This window comes from Mixophyes fleayi, chromosome 4, assembly GCF_038048845.1.
Source record: "Mixophyes fleayi isolate aMixFle1 chromosome 4, aMixFle1.hap1, whole genome shotgun sequence".
In the NCBI taxonomy this organism is placed as follows: Eukaryota; Metazoa; Chordata; class Amphibia; order Anura; family Limnodynastidae; genus Mixophyes; species Mixophyes fleayi.
In genome coordinates this window covers 137,069,051-137,089,066 of record NC_134405.1, presented here as the reverse complement: position 1 = coordinate 137,089,066, position 20,016 = coordinate 137,069,051, and the positions used below count along the sequence as shown (strand labels likewise).

General features: G+C 41.2%; 1 protein-coding gene across 4 annotated transcripts in view; it reads left to right on the top strand.

The window, feature by feature from the left end:
* TMEM266 (transmembrane protein 266) overlaps window positions 1–20,016 on the top strand; it is a 38,726-nt gene that overhangs the window by 5,091 nt on the left and 13,619 nt on the right. For 2 of the 4 annotated variants that reach the window (XM_075208432.1, XM_075208431.1), the window contains exons 3-5: window positions 2,802–2,956; window positions 3,525–3,598; window positions 8,374–8,430. In XM_075208432.1, the coding sequence (XP_075064533.1) occupies window positions 2,802–2,956; window positions 3,525–3,598; window positions 8,374–8,430 (286 nt within the window). Of the gene's footprint in view, window positions 1–2,801; window positions 2,957–3,178; window positions 3,252–3,524; window positions 3,599–8,373; window positions 8,431–20,016 lie in introns of those variants that run through there. The other 2 variants (XM_075208434.1, XM_075208433.1) reach the window with 2 other exon arrangements.

The window sequence follows — 20,016 nt, the reverse complement described above, 5'->3', positions numbered from 1 at the left end:
ACGCTCAGAGAAGAAGTAACATCCTGGCTGCTTGGGCAACAGCAGGGGTGCAACAGGACAGAGGCAAGCTGTTGTGTGCAGCGCAACTGCCCATGACATGGGTTCACCACAGGACACCTGATGAATGGATAAGAGAAGTACCTCTTATCTGTAGATCAACATGATTTCAACCAATAAGAGGTGTCTTAAAAGGATTGAGGAGGATCTTTAAGAAGAGTAGTGTTTATTGCTTAACAGTAGCTCTTAAGAAACTGTTACACATCACTAAAAGGGAACCGTGCTCTCCAAAAATCCAGTAAGCCAAAAAATGCTAAAAACACAAAAAAGGTGCGGTACTTCTGGTTCTCCTCAAAAACGGAGGGGCCATTAATCCCCAACCCCCTGGAACCATAAAATCCTTTAGGAGGCAAAGCTAAAGGGGGCACTTTACCCTGGGATCTGCTGATGCTTCACCCATAGACTGAAACATTTTGCTCCTCTCCCCCCTCCTATCTTTCGACATCAGAAGTCTCGCAGAGTTTGGAGCCCCAGGGCCACACCATCTCCACTAGATCATGGGGATAACCACACCCCCCCTAATCCAAGTAAAAAAAAATACAAAACTATAAAGTGACAAAAACAGTGCAGTATATTAGTAAGTAAATTAGTGCCGTGAACTAATATTCTTGGTCAGCCAATGGGCTAAGGAAGAGAAGTGCAGTAAAAACGTGAGACCACTGCATATTGCTGTACTTACAGTGGGGTTCACCACTCCCCAGTGTTTTTCAGCATCCATGGGTCACTAGTCCATGGGCACTTACGTCTCCAACTTTATTTTCTGCCAGCTAAAGAGGACCATGGTTCATTATGGGAGGGGTGATCTTGGCCGAGGTTGAGAAACAACGAAAAGGTAGTGATGATACACAGAAAAATACTCAAATATAACAACATGTGTTCTTTATATAGATCCAAAAGCAGTTTCCACCCCAGACATAAGTTTATGTAAGCACTTAAATCCTAGTTGGTGTTGTGAGCAGGGTGGCCAATCTGCGAGATGGTGTAGACTGCACTGAGCCAACCAATCAAGCATTAAATCATTTTCCATTGGCCCACTTGAATATACTCCTATGTGTAGCTTATTTCTCCCCTGGATAGTCATGGGGACAGACCTCTCCTCTTGTAAACAAGGAAAGCCTTCTACACAGCATTATTTATATTAAAGGTTGACCTAAAGATGTAGCTCTTACCACAGGGAACAATGGGCAGTCCAAAACTGTAATTCACTCTAGCATATTCTGTGATTCACAATTCACTGCATATGCCTACAAAAGTTTGGTTCATCATTGGGACAGCTTCCACAACTAGTCCTAACATGCACAGGAAGTCTCTCTGTGGTTTATTGTCCAGTCCTTTCAACAAAACAATGTGGTTGTTAAAATAATGCCTATCTGAGCTTAGACCAGATGCTCAATTAACAAGTCTTATCCTGTGTCACAGAGATTCACCTACAGAAACAGACACTTCAATAACTGTGAGTGGACACCATACATCATTTCTGCATTTAAAATAACATACACAAGACCCACTGTGTCATCCATGTAAATAAATATGTACATTGTTATTTCTTCCCATTTCTGTGTGAAGGAAGGTGGATACAGCCACATTGATCATTTCTTGTGATGTCCAACCTTTTTTCTGTTGGACTTCACAAGAAGTCCATTAGCCTAAAAATATTGGGGCTATCGTATAAAAAAAATCAAAACTTTTTGAGGAAAGGCTTAATATGGTCCCTAACTTCTCTGATGGAGTCATGCAGTGTATAATGAGAGTTGCACTCTAAACAGTTAGTTGACTAGCCATAGATGGCTCCCCTGTTGATATAGTGTAACACAATAGTTACACTATAAGCCCAAGAGCTTGGAAAACTAATAAAAAAAACTAAAATATGTTATGAGAATAACACACATCAGGGGGTAAATGTATGAATCTCCGGATTCTTCCTCTCCGGCGTGTTCAGCCTCTTCAGCGCTTAAATTTAAATCGGCGCTGCATTGTAAAGGGAAGTTTCCCTTTACAATGCAGCGCCGCTTTAAATTTATGCGCTGAAGAGGCTGAACACACCGGAGAGGAAGAATCCGGAGATTCATACATTTACCCCCAGGGCTGTTTTATTTGTACATTTAAATATGTTTTTTTTATATTGGTTTTTGTGCTGTAGGCCACTGTGACAACTAGAGCTGACCTCCATCAGCAATAAATGCAGCCAAAGAGCTGCAAAATGCAAAAGGTATCCATCTAGAGCTGACCTACCTTCCCAGGGGAAGGAACCAGGAACTGAAATTCCCAGCCAGGACTATTTAGAAGTCATCTGTTTCCACTGGTGTTTTTAAAACTAGGGCTTCTTCCCATGACTAGTCTAAGGTTTCCCTGGGTAGGACTACTATTGGGAGCCCTTATCACTACAGGATTTCCCAGATGCTATGTGTCTAACCTGTGTTGTGCTCTGTTAAGTCTTGGGGGTAAATGTATCAAGCTGCAAGTTTCCAGCGGGTTTGAAAAGTGGAGATATTGCCTATAGCAACAAATCAGATTCTAGTTATCATTTATTTAATACAGTCTACAAAATTATAGCTAGAATTTGATTGGTTGCTATAAACAACATCTCCACTTTTCAAACCCGACGGAAACTCACAGCTTGATACATTTACCCCTTGGAGTGGGACTGCTGGAACTATAGGGAGTGCTAAAAAAAAAAAGATGTTCCCAAGATATGCTGAAAAATGTTAAAAATTTACATTGGATTTGTTGATTTGTCTCTGTAGGTCGTCCTGGCTGAAGCCATGCTGTGGTAGAAGGGCCACCGTGTGGCACGTTTTTCTGCTCAGTGCTGGTGTGAATTGCTTTCTCGTGGCCTGTGTAATACTAGTGGTAATTCTAATGATCGTGGAACTGCTGATAGACACAAAACTGCTCCAGTGTGAGTTACAAACCAATTAGCTAGAGATGGGTAGTCTCTCTAATAGTATATATAGATAAAATTAATCTTTCTGAAATACATTCATGTAACTCTGATCTAACTAAATATGAATGTATCCTGTTTTTTATAGTACAACTAGAAGTTGGTTATATGCTTTTTATCGCAGAGATGCTGCATGTATGCTCTTTAATACAGTGTCTGAGTGTGCCCTTTTTATTTTAGAATGTCTGGACATGCACTTTTTATTGCAGCGTGCTGGATGTACATTTGTTATTGCAGAATGGCTGGACATACTGTAAGCTCCTTATTGCTGACGCTCTTTATGGCAGGGCGCTCTTTATGGCAGGGTGGCTGGACGTAAAGGGCACTCTTTATGGCAGGGTGGCTGGACGTAAAGGGCACTCTTTATGGCAGGGTGGCTGGACGTAAAGGGCGCTATTTTCAGCAGCTTATCTATTGTGTTAGTCTGTAATACCTGCTCAGACAATTATTAATTACAGTTAACCTAATTTTTCTACAGCATATATTATATATTGCATTTATTATAGCTTACTCCTTTTACTTTTAGTCTCAAATGCATCACAGTGTTCAGGGATCATCCATTGGATCAGCATTTCCATTCTGTCCATGTTCTTTGTGGAGGTAAGACGCTTTAATAATTCTTAGTGTCCTGACTTTTGATTTTTACATAAAGAATTTATTTTTCCTTCTCTTTTCTAATTTGTAAGTAAAGGGGTTTGGCACTCAAGAACATGCATGGTTTTGCAAGACAGTCATTGATATGCTGGGGGTGTTTAGATGATTGTCTTCTAGCCAACCTGCAGAATATTCTTCCTTGACAAGCATATGTTTCTCCAGTATATATTTGCAAGTCTATATTGCCTTCAGTAGTGACTAAAGCTATAACTGTGCCAATAGATGCATCCCCCAGACAGTGCTGGAGATATTTCAACGGTGAAAAGACACACTTTTTAGATGATCACACGCATAGAGATGATAATGCAATCCAAAGGAGCTTATTAGTTTTTCAAGATACGGTATAGATAGAGAACAGCATAGGACCTAGTACTGAGCCTTGTGGTACTCCAACTGATAAGGGAAGCGGAGCAGAGGTGGATCCAGAGAAATTAACACTGAAAGAGCGATTAGATAGATGGGATGAGACCAGAATATGTGTCAAGAAGACCTAGGGATTGTAGTGTTTGTATGAGAAGACAGTGGCCAACAATGTCAAATGCAGTAGAGCGATCCAGGAGAATTAGAAGAGAGTAATGGCATTTAGTTTTAACACTGATAAAATCATTAACAACATTAGTCATTGCAGTTTCTGTGGACTGTTGAGAACGAAAGCCTGACTGAAGTGGATCCAATAGGTTGTTTGCAGATAGAAAGCGTGTGATGTAAGTGTAGGCAATTCTTTCAAAAATTTTGGACAGGCATGGGAGCTCAGAGATTGGACAGTAATTTGTTGGGGTTTTTTTTCAGAATAGGAGTAATCACTGTGTGCTTGAATAATGTTGGAAAGTTACCAGCAGAGCGCGAGAGATTACAGATTTTATTTAGAAGTGGAATGAGCACAGGACACAGGGATCTGCTGATTTGTGAGGGAATAGGATCAAAAAGACAGGAGGTAAAGTAGGAAGATAAAAGTAGATATTTCGTCTTCATTTGTGGGATCAAATGAGAGTGTGTCAGAGGGTGCTGTGATGGAATTAAGCTGATTGCTTTTTGAGGAAGATTATGCGATTTAAAATCTGATCTTATCAATCTTGTCCTAGGAGTAGAAAGCAAGATCCTGGGCAGTGATAGACAGAGGGTTGAGAAGAGATTTAAATGTGTTAAAAAGGCATTTGGGGTTAGAAGCCTGAGCAGAGATGAGATATTGGAATATGCTTGTATTGTAGTGCCCAGAGCAATTTCATAGGAGTGGTAGATAGTTGTATATGTCAGGAAATCATTAGAGGTTTGACATTTATGCCAGTGGTGTTCTGCTTTATGAGAAAGTCTTTAAAAATTTAGTGTTACTTTAGTGTGCCATGGCTGACATTGAAGTCGATGCGGAATATGAATATTCGCTGGAGCCACTTCGGCTGTTGCTAGGGTTTGGTGAAAATGAAGTATTGCCATATCAGGGGAGGAGAATTAGAGTTTGGAGAGAGGTGGAAAACTGTTGAAAATTAATAGTTAAGATTTTTGTGGGTATGAGGAGACTTAGAAGAGTCTGACAGCAGAGAGGTTAAAGTACAGGGGGTGATCATGTAGCTGATAAGAAGATGATCCGAGAGGGGAAAATGAGTGTTAAGGAAATCAGAAACTGAGCAAAATCGAGAGTTGTGACGAAACGAGTGTGATAACCCTGTAACCATTCTGTTTCTTGTTTCTCACATAATGTGGATTATAGCAAGTACTTTTTATAGGCCTTGCTCTTGTTTCCCAGCTCACCAGACTACAACTGCATTGTCTAATTACATGTGGCTAAGGGGACATTGTAGCTCAGTGTAAATATGTATATTGTATATTGATGAATTGCAGTAAGGTTATTCATTGTCTTTAAAGTGAAGCCAGGGAGATTATGGGTAGGGATCTGGTTGCAAGGTGCTAGAGTGGGAAAACTAATTAGTGTCCATTGTTCTCACCAGGCTAGTCCAGGCAGGCCATCTAACAGGGGAGGTTCTGTGGAAGGACAGCTCATCTTCACTCCCCTGTCCAACACTATTCCAGCACTGACCAATGGTTAAGAAGAATAGACCCAGGTGTTTGCCCAGGGAGGGGAAAGACTGTGGAAATTGCACCCGCGATATAAGGAGACACTCCAGGGGGGAGGGGGTGTTCATTCTGGAATTTCATTCATGAAGAGTGCAAGATTTAGTTGTCGTTCTCTACTAGAGTCTATATATGCAGCTGAGAGAGATCCATGAGTCATGAAGTCTGGACAGCCAGGGGACTATAACTCCTTAAGTTAGTGGGGTAAGGGACAGATGATGTGGTAAACCTGCCTGGCATTTATTTACTGTGTGTACATAATCTAGTATTGTTTGTATGACAATAAATATACTGTTGTATTTTTCTAATTGCATTTGCCTGAGTGACTATACGAATCCTAGAAGGTACTGGGTAGACTTCCCTGGCATAGGAAGGCACCCGTGGGTGGCCAGCCAGCGTGATGGGGGTAGCATTGGGCCAGATAAACCCGGTATCTTCACAAGAGTAAACAAGGTCAAGGCAGTGCCCATCTTAATTCAACCCACTGGGAGAGGCCGAGGGAGGAGGTTAGATAGAGTAGTTTGGAAGCAGAATTGGAATGTGGATTAGCATTTGGGATGTTGAAATCACCCATGGTGATGGTGGGGATGTCAGAAGATAAGAAGTGAGGAAGCCATGCAGAGAAATGTTAAAGAAATTGTATGGCCTGGGGGGGTCGATAGGTCACAGCAACACGTATAGAGAATGGATTCAAAATCCAAATAGCATGTACTTAATTTTGTTACAAACAGAACTTGCATTCTATAGGGCACATTTCAAGGACTTTGGAAAAACTGGGAGACAGGTGATGTGTTTGAGGTTTGATAGATTTCAATAGTGTTCTGATGTATGTGTATTGGAGAAGTGTGGGGGAACTGGATTAGGTGATGTATCACCAACTAATAGAAGTAGAGAGAGCCAAAGATAGGAAAGATAATTGTAAGATGTGTGACCTTTTGGCGACAGGATGAGGCTCTTACAATTAGTGACTATAAATAGGAAAAAGTTCATGAGTGTTAAACAGGTGAGGGGAGTAAAGAAGAGGAATGTGGACAAAGGTGTATGTTACAGGATGGGGTGAAGGATGATGTACTCTTAAAGATAATTTCATTTAAGGAGTGTAAGAAAAGCAATTAGCTAAACATTGGGATTTAATAGTAAAAACAAGTGACTGAGGGAAATAAAAGAAATATAGTTGCAATGTCCACTACAGTTGGAGAAGAAGTGCAGAGTCAGGTTATAGCAGAAGTAGCTTATTTCTGGATGACTTTAATTGTTGTTCAGTGCTGGATATATAATCTCACTTATCCTTACTTTAGCATAATAATTAAAATGGCTTATTTTTAAAGTCCATTATTTTGTTCTCAAATAACTCTAGATATTTGCCAGTCTCAATAATTGTATTACCAAAGCTATCTACATCTGATTTTGCTTTGAGCTCCAAAATCTCAATATCTAGTTATTTTTATTTTTATTTCCTGATAAGCAAACTCATCAGATTAAATGAGCAATTCCCTTCATCCATAAGCTTTACAGTAGTCATACTATGTGTTGGCATTTTGCTAATAAGCAGTACTTTATGGGATCTCTTGTTCCACCAAATCCTTATTTCATGTTCTAATTCCGAAATATTGTAATTAAAAAGTTTTCACTATTATGAAAAGTCTGTTATACTTTTCATTTAGTTTTCATTTCTCTCCCCTAGATTCCCAAACTATGGCTCCATCCTGCCTCCTTATGGTGGCATGCTTGAGCTATATGGTGTCTTGATGAGATAACTGTAGTGTCAATGATGGCATTGTATGGTGTTATAAAAAGGTTAGTTTGGTATTATGAGAAAATATGGTGCCAATTATCGGGCTATATGGTTGAGTTATGAGCTTATATGGTGGCATTATAGTAGTGTAGAGTAGCAAATTGATAATCTTGTAACTCTATATGGTAGACTGTATGTTGTGGACATGGATGTACCAGAAGTTAGAGATGTTGGGTTCTATATAATGAATAAGTAGATCTGATTTCCACAGTGCTTTTTGCCATAGTAAGTATGCTAAGTCTACTTTTTGTCATGCCATAGACTGTGTTGTGAATGGCACATGAAGAGTATCTTATCAGCCATCATTTCATTCATGCATATTCGTAACGTTTTACATGGTCGGCACCCATTCAGTCTCCTACTTAGGATGATATTTAAAATGAGTACATATACAATATCTTGAGTCCATGGCTTTAATAATTAATGATGTCCCTAGCTGTGTTCTTTAGTACAGCTATGGTCTTCCTCCTGATTAGCCTGATTACCATGGTAGAATTGTTTTCCCACATGGAGGTTGTCTCTCACCAAATGCTGACAACCTGGTGGTTTGTAACATTAATTGCATTGCTCCTCTTCTCCCAAGTGTTCAATATTGACTACTTAAGGTATGGCAAGAACTCATTGTTTGGGTACAGTCTACATCAACAAGACTGTACAAATGAAAAAGTATACAAGACAAATAATATCCAAGATGTTGGCACTCACAAGGAAACATCAGCAGCTATGCCAAAATACTGTTTTGATAAAAGCATAGCTCATTGAATTAACTGTGTTCACCTGTGGATAAGGCCTAGATCTTGCTTAAATACTGTTGCATTTAAGAGAGTGAAAATACCTTTTAATGTTTCTTTTTAATCAGACCGTGTTGAGGATTATTATTCTTGGCATATGGAATTATATTGAAAATAAAGTTGAGGTAAGTTTTATTTCTTTCTTGCAAATACATCTTTTTGCATACATTAACAGTTTACTGTACTTTTTTCAATAACTAAAAAATAACCATTATACAAAACATTTCAAGAGCAAAATGGTAAGGGTGCATACTATTGATTAATAAATGTCACATTTATGATTAGCAACTCTGTCTCGCAACTATACAAGTCTGTGCATGAATTTGGGATCCAAGATGGCGGCCACTGTACCAGAAACTTCTGAGAGAAGGAGCTAGGCAGATGGGGGGCGTTATATTTCTGATCGTCAACTTTTGATGATGATGATGATGACTGTGGTTTAAAAAAAAAAAAATGACTGAATCTGGCCCTTAATTTTTCAATAAACTGTAAAATCTGAGATAACATATCAGAGATTAAACATATTTTGTTTTATAAAAAACCTCTTCATACTCTGACAACCTAAAGTGATATAGATAATCCCTAATAGAATCTAGGTGGATATTAAGGAGATATCTAAACTCCCCTAGAACTAGCACACTTTCCTTGAGGCCTATATTTAACTGCTCTTCAAGTATAACTACAAATATTGACTTTGGATCCTCATTCATTTTTTATATGCATCTATGTCTCCCAAGAGTCTGAGTGTTTCCCTGTTATATTTATCTCTATCCATTAATATAATTCCACCTCCCTTCTCTACTTGTTTTATGATTAGTTCATTATTATTAATCACTTGCTTTCAAAGCTTCCCACTTTTGTAGTGTAGATTGGACTTCAGCATAGATGTATTAGAGCATAATTTGCCAAGGTCTTTTTTCTTTTTTTTTTTTTTTTTATCAACTGAAAAAACATTTCAATATAGCTACCTCAGTATCCTACAGGATAAAATTTAGACTTTGTTCTAAGACCAGGGGTTGATCCTAAAACATCTCCAATGGGCTTCTCGTTTTGTGTTTTATGTCATAACTTAACACCTTTTATGGTTCAAGCTTCATATGAGTGTGTGTGTGTGTGTATGTATGTGTGTGTGTGTATGTATGTGTATATATATATATATATATATATATATATATATATATATATATATATATGTATATGTATGAATGAATGAATGATTGATAGATAGGCTGGTCATTGCATTCCTAGATTATAAATTCCGTGGCATTGTGTCTGATCTATACACCGAAGCATTGCAAACTCGTTGAAACTGTACCGTAATGTGAAATATGTGCGGTACTAATAAACATGATATAAATAATATGATGTCTCCCATATATGAGGTACAGGCTATGTGATATAATGTAACTCTTCTTTCATATTTGGGGTTGCACTGCTACCTTGGGGTATAGATGGCTTGTCTAGGAGTAGCCCTTATTTTTAAATCCGTTCAGAATTCAGAAGCTCCTAACCTATATTCCTTCTTCACGGACAACATATTTAAAACTACTTATGGAGTATGGTGCATCCAAACTGTGTTGCCAATGGCAGCAGGAAAATTTTTATTTGACTCTTATTTTACTTTATTTTTCTTTATTTTTGTGTCAGCTGTGCTTTTGCCAGCCACTTACACCATTGAGGGTCAGAGTAGAAATGATAAGCAACTCAGCTGCCGACCCCATTCCCTTCGTGGGATGGCTTCTGAAGCAGAAGCCTGGTCATTACAACGGGTACCTAGTGTTGGCAAACGATTTCACATCGCTCTGTCACCTGACCGTGCCTCTGGACCTGTGGATTAGGCGTGTATGGAAAACAGGGCTTGTGCGATCAGTGTCTGTTGCAGAGTTCTCACGGAGGAAACCGGTCTGAACTGACAGGCAGCTCATCTCCTCGCTCTTTTACAGAGGCTCCTCTCTACAGGAATGTGTTGGGGAGTTTTTTACAATTTCTGTATAAAAATGTGCCTCCTCTTTGAGTACTTCCAGGTCCGACACTTTGCTATGTCCTTGCCCGCCTCTGACACTCTTAGGCCCCTCACTACCTTTGAGTACATGTGTTTGCATTCCCCACTTACCAAAGGGATGGTGTCGAGGATTTATAACTGGCTAATAGATATATCCTTTGACACTCCAGGACGCCATGAACATGAATGGGAGAGGGATCTGGGACCCCCTCCGGATGAGTCTTGTTGGGAGGAGGTCAGAGAGGGGATTACCAAGAGCTCAATATCCACACTTATTAAAGAAACTGCATACAAGCTGTACTATAGGTGGTACTACACCCCAGATAAGTTGTCTAGAATGTTTCCCACTGCTACTCCGAGCTGTTGGCGGGAATGTGGCCAGAGAGGCACAATGCTACATATATGGTGGACCTGTCCCCGTATAATCCCTTACTGGAACATGGTCCTTGCACTTATTAATTCCGTATCTGAACAACAGATCACTAAGGATCCTTGGTCGTTCCTTCTCTCTCGCCCTATCCCTGATGAGAGCGCCCCTTCCAACACGCTGATATCCCACATACTAGCTGCTGCCAAATCCCTAAAAGCTAAACACTGGAAAGATCCTAACCCTCCCTCTATGCAGTCCTTACGGAACTACATCTGGCATATCGCAAGCATGGAGAGTTACCTTCACGATAAATCCTACAACTTTGACAAGGTTTGGGCCCCCGTGGTATCTCCAGGAAAGCCGTAGCTGTTTACCCCCTTTGGCTCTCTCGTCCTCTAATGGTACATAAACTCTGGGCTGTCTCCAGATCCTCCAGGTTGCTCATCGTGCGCCATGGGTAAGAGATCCATATATCTTGCTGTCTACTTTTTATTTTCTTATTTATTTTATAGGTCGTTATTCTGTAAATATGTTGCTTACAACCTCCTTTGCAATAGGTATGGTGATTATACGTGCCTGTCCTTCCCAACCCTCCCCCCTGTTCCCCCTCCTTAACCCGTTTTGTTTCCTGTCCCTTTCCTACCCCTCCCTCCTACTATAAAACTTTAAAATAAGAGGAGACATCTTGTTGTCTTAACACAGTTGGTTTTTACTTGTTGTTGGCTCTTTTCTATGCTGTTTCCTCTTGTAACAAATAAAGAGTTAAAAAAAAAAAAATGTGCCTCCTATAAAGTATGCTTGGTGTGTGTCACTACAGTTTACACCATTTCCATATTTTCTGTGACATTTCTGAGTGATTGATTATATCCTTGAGAAATGTTCCTGTGATTGCTCATATCCAGCTGTACAAATCACTGTAGTGACTCTTTCCTCTGTGTATTAGGTACTACAGTTTATTACATTCTTGTCTGTTTTTTGTAGAAGCGCTCTCTACCAGATAACACAACAGTTCATTATTCCTGTCAGTGTCTGTAGACTGACATTCACTTTAAACTGTGCTCTACAGCTGTCCTTCTATTTCACTATTATGTCATATCAGATAAGGGGACTAGTTCCAGAACTAAATCTGATAAAGGAAAATCATTAATTTTACTTGCAGACAAACGGCCGACCAGAACCAAATGCCTGGTGCGCTGCTTGAGGACCTCAGAATGTCTGGGGAGGGAGGCAGCCGAGATTGTGGAGCCCTCCTTGGCGAAGTTGCTGGCCCAATCCATTGCAGAGCTGACATGGCTTGCTGTGTGTCTCAAGGAGATAAGTGAGAATCCCTTCTTTAAAAAAATAAATAAAAAAAATTTAGAGGTTGATTCTCTGCCTCAGCAGTGAGCCCATGACAGTGTCACATGTGGAGCTATTTTAAGCTCGGAGTTTGTAAGAACCCCGGGACAGGAACAAGGAGGCCATTCAGTTCCTAGTCACCTCAGTGGGTATTGCACCAGTTCTAGAAAAGGTTTGCTTTTTTACTACAATCTGTTTCTGGACACAACCTTTTGACCTGTCTTGAACCTGAAATTCCTAAACACTGATTGTAGGGTGGACAAGTTCAAGATGTCTTTTAAAGTCAGTCATAAATGGCATGGAGCAGGACAAATGTTTAGCTTCTAGGGACCTAGAAGATGCATATAACCACGTTCTGATCTGGCAGTGGCATCTGAGCCTCCTCAGATTGGCAGTAAAAAATTTTACAAGTTTGGGCTCTTCCCTTTAGCCTGGCTACAGCACCAAAGGTGTTTACAAAAGTTATGATCAGAAGGGGTAACTGTGATCCCCTACCTAGATAACTTCTTATCAAAGTGGGCTCTTTGTCCCTTCTTCTGACTCACTTACTGGGAAGGATTTCTTCATCCAGAAGCCTTCTTTCAGATTATGGAAAGGTGGAGTCAGCCAGAGGTCAATATAATGGCCTATTGGCTGAATCACAAAGTAAATATTTTTTAACTAGGGATCTGAAGGCATTACTGGTGGAAGCCATGACAGTCTCTTGGAATTAACGGTTGATATCTCTTCCTGCAGATAGCTATGCTACCCCGAGTACTAAAGAAAGCCAAAATAGAGTGTGCTCCTGTAATTCTGTTAGCTCCAGATTGGACAAAGAGATCTTGGTGCGCCAACATTCTAAAGATGGCAGCAGGGCCATTGTGGAGGCTCCTTTCTACAGCAGGATTTAGCTTTGTTGGATGTCATCCAGACCATCTTTAAAGCCACAAAACCTGTCTCTGCAAAATATTACTATAGCATGTGGAAAATGTAAGAAGAGGCTTTTGCATATCTCTTCCTTTAGATTGATGCATCTTTTGTCCTCTCCACAAGACGACCATTACAGTGGCTTGAGACTTAGCTTTTTAAGAGTCCATATCTGTGCCATGCCAATTTAGTTTCAGAAAAAATTGCTTCCGTTTCCAGAAGTCCAAACTTTCTTACGAGGAGTGTTACATCTTCAACCGTTATATGTACCCCAAATTTTGGTCTTTATGGGTTTGCAACATCATGTTTGAACCATTGGAGTCTGTTGGGCTAAAATTCCTTATGCTGAAGACAGTATCACTTGTAGCGCTATGCACGGTAAGGAGAAGCCATCTTTTCAGCCTAAGGTACTGTAACAAATCCACCTGAATCAGGACATTATATTCCTACTCTAGGACAGAATGTATCTCTTTGTTTGATAGATGTGGTCAGGGCCTCGAAGATCGATCTGGATAGAACTTCATCTTTGCATAGGGTCCTTTCTCTTCCTATAACAGAAAGTTTGAGGAGAGGTTGGCCAGAGACCAAGCAAACCATTGTCACATGGATTAGAGCTGTTTCTCAGCAAGCTTATATTGCCTCAGGAAAGCCAGTTCCAGATAATATCAGGGTCTACTCTACAAAATCAGTCAGCACTAACTGGGTAGCGCAAAAAAGAATTGTTGTTCTCGTTTGGTTGATCCTTTCTATCCTATCCTATGGGACTTTGTTAGTCAATAATAGTTAGTCAATAGTCCGTTTTAGAGGGGATATATGAAGGGTGGAGCTTCTGAATTCTAGATGTATTTCAAATTAAGTGCCTATTCACTGGACAAGCCCTCAATAACCCAAAGTAGCAATGTCCCCCAAATAGAATCGGAGAAATCAGTTTAACGTAAAGTACAAAAATCCTCTTATCACAGACATGAGTTACTGTTACTGATGGAATATGATACTTCACATACATAATTTACTGACTCTATAATATGAGATAGATCACATACATTAGGCATTGGTTCTCTTATTGCTCTCCTCATCTCTCGTCCATTTATCCTCACTGCTCTCCTTCTCACCACTTGCCTCTTGATTGGTCATTCAACTGCTGCTCAGAACATATTAGATTGATGCAATAGAATGTTGACCCTTGTGCATGGCATTATGGGGCGTTAATCTTATTTCGCCTTCATCCTGTGTAGGACACTGGAGACTTTGGGTATAGGTGTGAGAGTGAAGTGCTCTGGCTCTTTAAATAATCATTCAGTTAGACAAGCTACTCCAACTCCATAACTCTACTGGCCAACAATAAAATAAGTTTAGATTAAGTGTCTACAATAGTTGGCACATTTTTCTGGGGCTGCTAACACAGCCACCACTTTTTATGTTATTTATTTAAGTTATTTTCTTTTGTTAGACATTTATTGCACTGAGAAACTTTCTCTGGAACTGAGAGCTGTGGCAGTATGATAGAAGCGAGCTGTGAGAGGACTACTCCGGTATCCCGGCAGCCCGCTTCCTACAGAATATACCTCTGCAGGGGACCCGGTCACTACTGCCACAGGCAGTGTCCAAGGGTCCCAGTGCCACCACCAGGACATGGAGGCGAATTAGGTATAGACAGCACTCGAGGTACTAGCCCAAAGTAAGGCTCCTCTCTTCTCATTTAGTTTGATCAGCAACCTAGGTCTCTTAGTCTGGGGAAGAGTGTATCAGCGGTTACCACCATAACCACTGCACGGCACTTGGATAGGATCAGGTGTCGTCCGATGGACGGTGATCTCCATTGCAGTGAGACAGAAGGAGAGCTACCTCCCCTTTTGGTACCTCCTCTTTTGGTGGGCTTCCCTCTCTGGCAAGTCCACCAAGACCCTTGTAGACACATTTGCCAGCAACAAAGAGACTACCTCAGATAAGCTCTTCAGGACTGTCTCCTCTCTCTCTGATTTTATATACAATACAGTGAGGCTTAGGTTAGAGTAGCCTTGTGGCATCCTCATAGGTTTATATTGTAATTAATATACAATTTGTGAAGGGGTTAATCTTTCTGAAAAAAAATCTTATATTTGCCTATGTTTATTAAGAGTACTTATTGTCTGTCTGCACCTCCATTATCACATCCTCTTGGGAGCTCGTGTATATTGTATGTATGCTAGCCGGCATTTAATTTATGAAGAGGTAGTTGATGATTATTATTACACTCTCTCAAAAAAAAAAGTGTATACATATATTTGCATTACCTATTTTATCACCGATTCAAACCCTCTCTGTAGGTGTGTTTTGACTACTTATTCACTTGTTCTCACCATCTAAGTGAGCGTGTGTAACTATTTCTGTGTGTGTGTGATATATATATATATATATATATATATATATATATATATATATATATATATATATATATATATATATATATATATATATATATATATATAAAAAATTATATAAATATATAATGTCACACCTTCTCTCCGAGCATGTGTACCTTCAGATGTTATTTTACTCAACGGTTAAGCATTTAACTGCATATAAAGTGTACTTTGATTTGCTCTCTCATTGAAGTATGTCTGGGAAGGGTACAGCTTCACCAGTCTTTTTTACAAGGGAAGCAGTGGCAAAAATAATTTGCCTGCTCCTAATGTAATACTGAATTTCAGTTTCAGACCCACGGGCCTTGTGTCCAGCATGCAAGGCAGAGGCTCAGCAGCCTGTTGTGGTTTCGCCAGAGGTTGTGGAACCATTTTGGGCACAATCCATGGTTCAGGCCATGACAGAACTTACCCAACCACTGGTTGCTAGTAGGCAACCAAGCAGAGGTCCTTTTTCATCTGCTCCTTTTTCTTAGCCATGGATAACACCCTTCTCCCAACAACCAACCCAAGGAACCACAGATTCGCTTGGGGACTTCGGCAAAGATTGTCTGGGCCCGAAAAATTGCCAAGACTGTTCAGGGGTTGGCACTTCTCATTGGAGCGGATTCTCCAGGTGGGTGATAAAGATTCTGCATCCACTGCCAGGTCCCAGGAAAGCCCACTACCAGCGTCTGTGTGTTCCCGGGATGGTTCCATCTTGGATCTCAGAACACATCAGGGCGGAATACCTAGGAGAGGCTACACTCTTTGGTTGAGTGCCTAGCAAGTACAAAAAGCCTCTGGAATCCTTACTCTTTCTAGGGTAGATACTGTTCGGTCCAGAGTTAGACAAGATTATCTCTGGCTACCTGCGGAAAGAGTTTGTTCCTTCCATCCAACACTTCTAGGCTTAGAGGTCCTTCCTGTCAGTCCATTCGTCCACCAGCAAAGCCTAGAAGTCAGGCCCCGTCTAGGACCCAACCTTCATGTCCCTGTGGAAACCAGCATAGAGGAAAGCAGTCTCAGGCAGCTAGATGCCCAGCTTCCAAATCTTCTGATAAACAGTTGGCGTCTGGCCTTCACACAAACTCAGGGGTCCCTTTGGTGGATGCCAATCTGCTCGTGTTTTAGGACAGGTTTTTTTATTCAATGTAGGATACCTGGTCAGAGAAACTGTCTCAAGAGGATACATCATAGACCTCAGGGATCTCACCGGAAGGGATTTTTCGCTACAAGTCTACCAGGAGAAAATAAAAATACTGGCTCAGAGAGGCCATTTGAACTCTTCTGTCTTCCGGGGTGGTCACTCAGGTCCCAGAAAGGGAAGAGGACAGTGTTTTACACCAATCTTCTGACCTATCCTGAATTTAAAATCTTTGAACATCCATCTGCAGGTGGACAAGTTCAAAATGGAATCACTGAGATCTGTAATCAGCAGCATGGAGCAGGGGCAGTGCATGGTGTCCGTTGACATTAAGCATACATACGTGCGCGTGCCAATCTGGGAGGAGCAGCAGTGTCTCCTCAGGTTTGCTGTGCAGTCTCAGAATTTCCAGTTCAGGGCCCTACCTTCCTGCTTCTCTTCAACCCAAAGGGTTTTTTACCAAGTTCATGGCGGTCATTGGGGCCTTGCTGCGGCCCAGGTGGATAATAATGATCTGGATCAAGGTGATCAAGGTGAGCTCCCCAGCCTTTACAGCCATATGACAGAGACTGCAAAGACTTTACAGACACACATGGATCTTAAACTTAAAATAAATCCAACCTGGTCCGATCCCAAAGGATGGCTTTCTTGGGTTTGCTATTCGACACCTTTCAACAATGGTTGTTTCTGCCTGAACACAATATCTTCTCTCTTCAGGACTTGGTGAAATCCCTCCTAGCCAAGAAAAAGGTGTCAGTGCACTTTTCCTTTAGAGTCATGGGCAAGATATTCTCCAGCTTTGAGGCTGTTCAATTCACTCAGTTCCACTTGAGGATTCCAGAATTATATTGTAGTGGAACAGGTGTCATTTACAACTGACTTCTCAGTGCATCACCCTTTCACCCAGAGTAAGTCAGCCCCTGTTGTGGTGAAAGACCATTCTCAACAAGGGGCGCTCTTTCAGCATTTGGAATTGGGTAACCTCCAGCTTCCGAGTTTGGGATGCTGTCATCCTGCAACACCGCTTCCAGGGTCGGTGGACGACAGAGGAGTCCACTCTCCAAATTAATGTACTGGAGATGCAGGCAGTGCTAAATGCAATGGTCAAGGTTTGGCCCAACCTTCAGGGAAGGGCCATAAAAGTACATTATCGTGGCATATCTAAACCACTGAGAAGGCACAAAGAGCCCCCAAGCTGCAATAGAGACTAGTTGCATCATGTGGTGGGCCCAAAAAATATATTCCGTCCTTCATGGTTGTGTTCATCCGCAGGGTGCACAAATTGGAAGCGGACTATCTCTGCTAGGACTTTCATCCAGGGGAGTGGTCACTCTACCTGGAGGTCTTCCAACACTCGTGGATCATTGGCGGCAGCCTGACGTCAACTTGATGGTGTTTCAGCTGAACCACAAGGTGAAGGAGCACAGGGCAAGGTCCAACAAGTCAGCTAGAGTGGGGACTGAATCAACAATGTATACCAGCATATAATTTGCATAGATGGATAGCCATACCTCCAACTCCCCAATGCCCATTCAACGTCATAGACTGCCTGTTAGGAATTGCCAAGAGCTCTTTTATAGCAATTGAAAAAAAGTTTGGAGAAAGAGGTAATAGTGATTGACCCTATTCTTATTGTAAATATTAATAAATATATGTAATTCCCTGTGTGTTGTGTGAGGTGCACAGGTTACGCAGTGCACCTTCTTCTCTAACCCTGGCTAGCTCATGGGTATGGGTGCAAATTACCAGGGGGTCTCACGCACATGCAGGTTTTTGTTTTTTTGTTTTTATTACAAAGTCTCTTTGTAGTTGGTAGGACACAGGTTATGTAATTTGGTGGTGCAGTGCAATCAGATGTTTCAATAATTTGGGCGCCAGACCATCTCTATATTACAAAATAAACACTCCTTCACTCCAGCACATTCTTAAACTGTTGCAGCAGTAAGCAAATCTATGCAGTTCCCATATACATCTCCTGTCTCCTCCTGCACAGTGCATAACGGTTACATGGATCTTCTCAAATGCCTCTGACCACTATTACTTTCCTCACAGCTCAAACTGTCACTTCCCTCATTCACAAGCTGCTGTTTTCTTTATTATACCCTGGTGACTTTCCTTGTCTCTAGTTTCGTGTCTCTCTCTCACTGATCTAATCAACCTCTCACTCTCCTTCTGTCTCTTCCCTCTCCAGCATGGGGGTCCTACCCCTCTTCCAACATGCTGTGCTTCATGGCAGCTGTCACACTTCCCCCTCTGTTGGTTTCACTGAGGGTACCCCCTGGTGGTGGGGATCCTCCTATGGACATGTCCCTAAGAACTGACATCAATAATTATGTCCTCGAGGCATGAGTTGCACACTCCCTTAACTAGCCAAGGACCTGAGACCAGCCTTCTACCTCCTGGGTCCTGGTTGCAAGATGTCTTCCACACAGTATCAACTGTCACACTCTTGACTGCCATACAGGTTATGATCCTCGCATACCAGCCTTGTTGCTAAGCAACCCTCCGGGTGTGTCTCCTCTGGGTCCCAGTGCCAAGCCACACACTGTCACTGTGAGGCGCCAACAACAACACCAGAGGGGGTGTTACATATATGAATTAGTTCTAATGTGTGAGAGTTGTGCAAAATAGCACAATTTACACAGGAGTTAAAAAAAAAAAATGGGACTGAAGCCAAAACATTACATGCCTTTTATAGATATGGCCATCTCACTGAATCAAACACTTTGCAGAAAGCAAGTATAACTATACACCTGGTTCGGTTATGAGGGGACTAGTATATTGGTTGTAACCTCTGAATGTCACTTTGCTTAATACTGTTGGAAAATTTGGGACAATATTTTGACTGTTAGACTTATGAATGAAATGGTTTTGTATTATACTTGCCTACTCTACTGGAATGTCATGGAGACTTCTGCATTCCTGGTAGAGCATGCACTCTTCCAGATCCCCGAAGAGGGTGGGGCTTAAATACGCCATTTGCATTGTTAAGTTCCGCCTCCTGTTGCACAGTGCCGCAGACCAGTGTGGGGCTACAGTGAGGCAAATGACGTCACCACGCTCCCTCCCACACTTGCCAGCTGACGTCCTCTTGGGAATCTCGGAGGGGAGACAGCAAAAGTTGGCAACCTCTATACTTTATTATTAATGTCCCAGGACAAGGACATTGAATCCCTTGGTAATGATGGAAATCAGAATGGGCTCATGTGCAAGGCAACTGAGGTAAACTGCCTTTGGCCCTCGGTATTAAATTCCCAGGCTAACAAATGAGTGAGTTTAAATATATATCTGTGAAAAGATTAGTTTGGTATTATCTATAGCTTGTATTATCAAGAGGGGCGTTATTGGCCATCGCCTACCTTTGCTTTTCTCACCATGATATTAATTTCAGTACAGTTCTGTTCATTTGCCTTCTTGACATAAGGGATTTACAGTTGTCTACTAGAGTATGTAACTCTTATAATTAGTGGGATTTATTTAAGTTAGTGATCACACTTTTTAAATTATATGTAATAGACCCAAAAGGTATATTTTTCAAATAGAGCTTTTTACCTAGCTTTAAAACAT